At 31.6% G+C, this 8,779-nt stretch overlaps 1 protein-coding gene across 1 annotated transcript in view; it reads left to right on the top strand.

The window, feature by feature from the left end:
- Positions 1–981: 981 nt before the first annotated feature.
- LOC140445740 (retinaldehyde-binding protein 1-like) overlaps positions 982–8,779 on the top strand; it is a 34,568-nt gene continuing 26,770 nt past the window's right edge. Inside the window, exon 1 of the mRNA XM_072538043.1 lies at positions 982–1,206. Coding sequence (XP_072394144.1) covers positions 1,122–1,206 — 85 coding nt within the window. The 5' untranslated portion in view covers positions 982–1,121. The remainder of the gene's footprint in view (positions 1,207–8,779) is intronic.

Here is an 8,779-nt window from a genome sequence, read left to right as displayed (position 1 = left end):
TTAAAAAAATGTATAAGCCAAAAGTTGCTTTAACTCAATGAATATATCCAAAGAAGAAGAATCTAGCGAGTTTACACATCCTCTGGTAGCCATTTGCCAGTGTCTACACAACACAAAAACTTCAGAACACGAAAAAACAGTCACTACTTTAAAGACTAGTAACAACAACACGTGAATTGCATCGAGTGAAGAGCTAATGTGAACTGTAGGACAGTATCAGAGGCTTACTGCTTGTTAATAGCGGGGAAAGGTGCAGCACGACAGATAGGCACTGACATAAAAGAAGGCGCAGCGATTCAGCAAGTGGTTGCGGAGTGGGTACGGCAAAAACAAGTGCTGGCATAAAAATACTGCTAGTTTCTCCTTATTACCCTTTATTGTATCCTTTTGTAAAATGACTGTACTTGATGGAATGTTTTCACTATTTTTCCCGAAATCAGCGTTAAAAACAGTATGAAATCACTTATTAAATTTAAAACAAATTTTTTTGTTTTAAACAGTTTTGATCGTTTGTCTATTTTGCTATACTGTATAATTGTGCCAAATATTTTTAAAATGTAATAATTTATAATGGATGTTCTGATTTTGATGTCACGTAGTATATGTTTAAATTGATCTATTTTATCATGTTTTTTTTTTTTAAATTAAACGCTGAGTTTCTCAATTAACGGTTACTGTGGTTTGTCGCTATAACTTTTTTATAGGTCGAGAATAGCAATGTCCAAATAAGTACCAAACTAACAAAAGCGATGACTGATAAAATCTTCTAACAGATTTCAAATAACATAAAAATGTTCCATTGTAGTCCTAACGAGACATTGATCTTATTCTAAGGCTGTTATTAATTTATAAAGGTAAATATTTATAGTAATCTGGCTGTTTATATTTAACATAAATTCGCATTTTATCATATGTTGCAACAATAAATATGTGAAGTTAACATTTGTTGACCTGTGGATCAGCGTTATCTCCTTAAACGTGACGGAGACATCCCAAAGGCAATTTGCGTTGTTTTTAAATTGTTTCATACGATCCCCGAGCAGAACAGCGTACGTGGTTGTTAATTTAATATTCCATATTATAGTGAATTATTAAAAAGTAATGGGCAGTGAAAAAATATAATGCCTAGTAACTCAAAAAAGGAAGTTCCTTCTCTTACGGAAGATCAACAAAACGCCATAAAAATTTTAAGGAAAAGAATAGAAGGTAAGTCAGTGTTTATTTTCGCTATTTAGGTAATATAAATTTTATAAAAATATGTACTTTTCGTAGCTGAACAGAAGTTGTGTGTCACATGGACTACAACTTGTACGTGAGGTTTGAATTTTCATATATTTATTGCATATTTACATATTTTTATTGCATAAATTACAATTGAAGGGCTAAGTGGAAGAAGGTGTTAACTTACAAAAATTAGTTTTCAAGATAATCCACTTTTAGTGAATGATGCTGGAATTTTTTTATTAAAAACACTAGAACTAGTACACTATAGGGTTCATGTTAGGACATAAGTAATCAGTTTTTGGTATATATTAAGTCTACTAATACTATCAGTTTCCCCTTCTTTAAAAAAAATGTACATAACACCTTCTATTATTACCAAATACCAAAAGGAATAGATTGTTTACCGAAATAAAGAGTTAACTACAAAATAAATCATTTATTCATTCACAAAATCAGGAACAGATTGAGATTATTATTGAAATAATAAAAAAAAAATGTTTTAATAACATATTACTATTTTGTTGAAGTTTTTGCGGTATTGGAGCATTTTTGTTTTGTTCATATTCACGAATCACACGTTCGTAATATCCACGATGTTCTGAAATATATGGCAACTGAGTAATAATATCAGCAATTTTTTTATCTGATATATTTCCAGTCTTTTCTAAAATTCTAGAAAAGTGGACATTTTCTGTGGGTACCTTTGGTTTATTCTTAAATATTGAAACCTTATGAAATGGAGTATATTCATCATACGACTCTTTATATAGGTAGCTTCCAAATTCATCGATTCGAATTCACTTAATGCCATCTCTGAAGCGAACCTTTTGATTAAGTAAATTTTTTTTTCTGTTTATCAGGCCAAGCTCAGAACCTAATTTATTAAGGTCACGAAAATAGGTTTCCATATCATTAACCATACAATTCTTACCAATGGCAGATTTAATTATTTCCCGGTACTGTTGCGGTGTAACTATTTTTCCATGTCTTCTAAGCACTTTTTCAATTCTTCCGAAATCCCGATCAGAGTCCAAATACGTGTGGCCGACTTCAGGAAATTTATGATCTATTTTGTCAAAATAACCTCGAACTATCATTAACTGATACAAAATAATCAAATTAAAATTTTTATTTTGACCACCGCAAGAGTCCGACCATGTTACTAAATGTTTTTTTATATTTAATATCATCACATGTCTGCATAAAATTCCACAAGCAGCTTCCAATTTCAGAACTACCTCTACCTGCTACATCCTCTGTCCATGTTTAAAAAACAGATCTTTGTCCATTTACTGTCACAACATGGATACCCAAGTTATACAACCATATTTGGCGCAAATAAAAAGCTTTTGATGTTGTTATCTTTGGCAAAGGCATAGTTTGCTGCAAATCCATTGTAATGTAACACACAGTATTATCGTTTTTTGCTTTAGTGCGGTCATTACTCATTAAGTTGAATCCTATCTTAATATTCTCATGGTGCTCTTCACTAGCTTGCCCTGAATCACAAATACTGCATGTATCGCTCTTTGGATGACTAAACGATAAATTAAATTCTGCAGAAAAAACTTTGACATATGATGATTACTTTATAAAATACATTTCGGGTTTTTGTTTTTCCTTGCATTTAGCAATGTACAATCGATACATGATTGACATATTTAGATTAAGTGGCAGATATTTTTTGTTGGGGTTACTGGTGCGTGAGTAGTGGGACTCTTCTGCAGGGAATTCTAAAATATGATTCATTATCTCCTGTTTAACAAGATCATTTAATTTGTTTGGCCTATTCCAGTGTCGACCACGTTTATCGAGAGATGGAGCTGATGCTCCAGTGGCTAGCTTGCCTTTAACGACATCTAACTTTTTCATCCCTATTTGATATACACATATATATATGTGCTTTTTTGCACACAAAAATTTCTTCATTATTGAATACAACAGTATATCGATAAGATACAGATTTGTGTTTTATTGCATCTCTTCTGATGCGTGCTACCGGTTTAGGAATAATACTTTTAAGTAAGAGAGCATTTTTTCCATTAATATCAAGTGCGTAAAAATTATTTAATATTGATTTTCGCTCTTCCTCCTTAAATTTACTGCTGCATTTTAGTCTGCACTTTTCCATGCATCGGGATTTCTTACCCTAAGTTTGCTAGTTTTTATTTTGATTGGAAAACTTTTAATTTAATTTTTACAGATAATGTCTTAAGATTATTCATTGAACTGGCCTCTTCTAAGCTTACGCTTGTAATAATTTCTTCTGTTTCAAGATTTCTCACTCCCTGTTTAGTATTTTCCCGACTGCTTACTCCAATACTTGCTAATTTTACACTGTCACCGTCGTCACTAGATTCCTCTTCGCCTGGAACGTATTCAATGCCACTTGATTTAAATAAACATGACGCATGTGAATGTAGAACCCAATCATCATTAGACATTTGTTGAGTGTCAACTAAACCAGTATTAAAACTTAAAGTATTAAAACTTAAGTGTTAAGACTTGAATAATTCATGCTTTCACACTAATAAAAAATAATTACCTTCCATCTTATTTTCAATGTTAATATTTGAAAAACTCAAATCTCTATCTTCTTCATTCATGGATTTTGACACCATTTTCACCCCTTTTGGCACTCCGTCACTGGAAATATATTTAATGCCACTTGATGTATACATATGTGTCATTGGTAAATCGGAAATCTGTTCTTTATCAGGTAATATGTGTTGAGTATCAACTAAAAATTAAATTTCGTTATGTAAAATAATTACTTTTGTTTTCTTTAGATAATAATTAAAAAATACGCACTTTCTATTTCATTGCCATTAGTGGTATTTGAAGAATAATTTAAATCAGTATATTGTGCTTGCGCCTTTTCAACCAACCTTTTTCCGCGTTAAGACATATTTTTATACCTTCTAAGCGAGAGAAATTACGTTAAAAATTACTCCTCGACAGTCGACTGAATTCAGTAGAGGAATGACGCGAATAGCATATTACTTATCTATAGTACCTACTACAGTATATTACATACTATACTATGTGCGAATATTTCTGTTGTGTTCTGTTTCACTTAACGTTTATTATGTCCTCGAGACATCAGGTGATGGAAGGAGGAAGCAGTGTTGTCATTTGCGATGTGTAATAAACTAGATAGCTTATGAATGGAAAAAGGCGTTATGTGCCCATGACTCCTTATTCCAGTATTTATTAATAATTTTACTGTACCTGTACTTAACACCTTATGCGTTTGTGTATTGCCGTTAGTATGCTAGATAGAGTTAAGGCAATAACGATTCATGATAAACAGGTACTTAAAACATTCTTGCATGACAATACTAAGTTTTTTAAAAAAATGTTACATAACACATTCTTCCACTTGGCCCTTCAATTATAAAAACTTTAAACTAGTAACATGGAAACTGTTGATCAATTACAATTGGGAAAACCTGATATTTCTGAAATCTGATATTTCAGCTCATTAATTCGTATATCTATTACCATGGATCCAGTGTTTTAATTCTCTTTTAATTTTTTTATGGTTGTATATTGTTTTGATAATATGTATATGGAAGGCAATTGAAAATTTTTGGTCCCAAAAAATCAATATAACGTTATGTATGGTGGGTACAATTCAGAAATGATTTCTCATTGTAATATAATACCGATTTGTAGAAGTACTAGTTTAAATACATGAAATGACTGTCTGAAATAATTGGCCACTGAAGATCGTATACCCCTTCTATAGGTATATTATTCTAATTATCGAATTTTAAATAATGTTTAGATTTTTAAGGCGAGCATTATAGGCTTCTTCCCATCCAATAATCGCATAGGCTTATTGTGATTGTAGTATAAGTAGTATAAGTAGTAACAAGTCTTATTTTTTGGACTACATATTTGATATGCTGATCCCATTTTAGGTGTCTAATACCAAGGTACTTAATGTTTTTTACTTCTGGAATTTTTGTATCGTTGTCAATTTCAAGTTAGTTGAAATGTGATAAGCTAGTGGTGTAATTCGAAAATACGAAAACGGCAAATATTTAGTTTTCTCAATATTTAATGTTAACTGGTTATGTTAAAACGATGTTTTTTATTTTTACAAAGTCCGTTTCGACATTTTCCCTTAATTTTTCCCAATTGTTATTGCTATAAAAAAAGGCGTATGGTCAGCGAAACTTTATGATCGGGCCTGAGGTCTGTAATGTAAGTAAGGTGTTTGTATAAATAGTAAATAAAAGCGGTTCCAACACCGTTCCTTGTCTGACTCTGTAAGTCACAGTTCTGATTCCCCTGATTTTACCATTTACAGTTAGTTTTGCTGTCACAGTAGCTCTCTAGCATTTTTAATGCCACAGCTCTGATGCCGTAATTTTTTAATATTTTGTGGTTTAGAGTATCAAAGAATGCTTTAGAGAGATCTACAAATATACATAAAAAAGCTTTTTTATTATCTAAAGAGTTGTAAATATTTTTTATCGATTTACCAGTTGCATCTTCTGTAGACCGTCCCTCTCTAAAGCCGTATTGATTTTTAGATAATATATTATGTTTCTTTAAACAATTATTTAGACGAGATATAGACTGAATTTTGTCGATTACTTTACTGAGATTCGCCAAGTCGATCTTATCGGTCTGTAGTTTCCAAGTTCACTACGATCTCCACCTTTAAAAAGCGGTTTAATAATACTTGTTTTTAATACCTACATTGGGAAATGTTCCTAATCTGAAACAGTTATTGATTGTATAAGCCGATGGTTTAGGAATTTGTTCCGCAACTTCTTATAACATTTCTGATCTGAGATGGTGATTTTCTATTTTTTAGTGTGTCTTGTTTTTATGACTTCATCTTCATTAGTTGGAAATAAATATATGGTATTTTTACATACTCAATATCTTCAACATTATTGAGAGGTGTATCAATTGTCTCAGCATTATCTTTTCCCAAATCACTGAAATAGTTATTAAATAGATCTGCAACTTTTCCATAATCTTTTAGTAAATTATCATCTGTATTTGTCTGGTCAATTTCTGTTTTAACCACTGTTCCACTACACAATCTATTAACACATGTCCAAAGAGCCTTTAAAGTGCAAAGTCATTAAAATATTTCTTTTTTTGGTTTTGTTAATAATCTGCTAAGATAATTTTAAATAATTTAGATTCATGACTCATGTTTATGTCACTGGAGTGTTTCTCAATTTTTTTATACAAATTCTATCTTTCTCCAACTTTTCCATGATCTTTTATTAAATTATCATCTGTCTTTATCTGCTCAATTTCTGTTTTAACCACTGTTCCACTACACAATTTATTGACACATATGTCCAAAGTGGCTTTGAAGTGCAAGTAATTTTATCAATTAAGTCATTAAAATATTTCTTTTTTTTGCTTTTAATAATAATCTGCTAAGATACCTAATTTTAAATAATTTAGATTCATGACTGGTATTTATGTCACTGGAGTGTTTCTTAAATTTTTTATACAAATTCTATAGTCCGTCTAGAAAGTATCCGGAATTTTATATTTTTCCTAATTTTAATAGATTTCCTTTTTGTAACATTTTAAGACAAAAATAATGAATCAAGTAGGTTGTGCAGATAGTAGGTTATGGACAAAATCGCATGACAACACTATCTGCCAAATATTGTTGTTTGTACACAGACTTAAGATTTGTGAAATAATGTCGCAAGTAGAAAAAAGAAAAGTGGTGGAATATTTGTATAGAAAGGGTGTCCGAAATGTTAAAAAATTAGTGCAATTGATTGAACTCGGAAAAAGTGCAGTGTATGAAACAATAAAGAGGATAAAAAATGGCATAGATGTGAGACATAGACCAGTTTCGAGTAGACCGCGTAAGATTCGCGGAAACAATTTAAATGCTTTAGTGGCTTTAGGTCGACCAAATCCGCGCCTAGGGTTTCGAAAATTAGTGAACAGATTTGGAAATCAACGAAGAATAAAAGTGTGCTCAGAAACTGTCCGCATGTCCCTGAAAAAGCAAGGCTACATATCAAGGAATCCAAAAAAAATCCCTACAATGACACTTCTGCAAAGGCAACGAAGAATAGATTTTTGTCAACGTTTTCGAGAAGATAATTTTAATAATGTCTTTATATCTGATGAAAGTTGTTTCCAGCTTGGTGCAAATCGTCTAAAAGTCATCAAAAGAAAATGTTACCGTTAAATTTCAACATTTCCCACTAAAATAATGGTTTGGAGAGCAATATCTCAGCGTGGTGCTACACCTCTCTGTATAGTTAATGGTACTGTTGATAGTGCGAAATATTGTGACATCCTAAATGGTTTTCTTCTTGAAACGGCTCATGTTTTATATCCAGAGGGGTAGCGTTTTCAGCAAGATAATGCAAGATGCCATACTTCTGCTTATACTCAAGCTTGGATGCAAGAACACGAATTGGCAACAATTCCGTGGCCAGCAGCATCTCCAGATCTTAGCCCCATTGAAAACATATGGAGACTGATGAAGATTGAAGTGGAACGAGCAGCGCCACGAGATAAAAAAGGTTTGATTGGGTCAGTTTTACAGACCTGGAACACCATTGCCAAAAATTATGGCTTTCACCTAGTTTCGGGTGTACCTGGACGTTTAGTTAAGTGTTTAGATTTAAATGGAGGTTGTATAAGTAAATGAGATGAATTATTTGTTGAAATTTTATATTTCAAGTGATAGAAATAAATACCGTAAAATTATAATTCTGCCTTCTTTTTTCCGGATACTTTCTAGACGGACTATATCTATCTGCAACTTTTCCATGATCTTTTATTAAATTATCATCTGTCTTTATCTGCTCAATTTCTGTTTTAACCACTGTTCCACTACACAATTTATTGACACATGTCCAAAGAGGCTTTGAAGTGCAAATATGTATTTTTATTAATTAAGTCATTAAACTATTTCTTTTTTTGCTTTTGTTAATAATCTGCTAAGATAATTTTCAATAATTTAGATTCATGACTGGTATTTATGTGACTAGAGTGTTTCTTAAATTTTTTATTTAAATTATTTTTTCTTCGCAATATGTTTAAATAAGTCTCTGTCTTCTGATTTTTTCCTTAGTTGTTATGTCAATATTTCGTTGTAGTGTATTCATCAACTCCTCAGTTGTATAATGTATGTTTGTGGAATTATAAACGGAGATCCAACTTTCGCATCTTTAAGCTTTAAGCATTTAGCTTTATTTGTATGTAATCAGTATATTTTTTGAACATTGTGTTCTGTTTTTTATTTGTGGTACTAATTGAATAGTTTATTATAATTTATAATTGGCTTGTGACATCTGTAACAAACTACGGTTTTCATGAAAAGAAATCTGCTGGTTTTTCATATTTTGTAGTACTGGATGAAGATACTTTCTTGCTTTCCACTTCTGCTCGAAGATTTTTTCTTGGCAACTAAATTGTTAACTCTTTTGGATCTAAATTTTCTAGAATTGCAATAATTGTTTCGAAGAATGGTGGCATAGAGAGTAGTAAGTTACATACTAAATCTTCGTCTCTGATGTGCGTTCCCGTCGGTTTAAATTGT

Source organism: Diabrotica undecimpunctata, chromosome 7, assembly GCF_040954645.1.
Source record: "Diabrotica undecimpunctata isolate CICGRU chromosome 7, icDiaUnde3, whole genome shotgun sequence".
Taxonomy (NCBI): domain Eukaryota; kingdom Metazoa; phylum Arthropoda; class Insecta; order Coleoptera; family Chrysomelidae; genus Diabrotica; species Diabrotica undecimpunctata.
The sequence above is the reverse complement of the archived record's forward strand: the minus strand, read 5'-3'. Positions and strand labels throughout refer to the sequence as shown.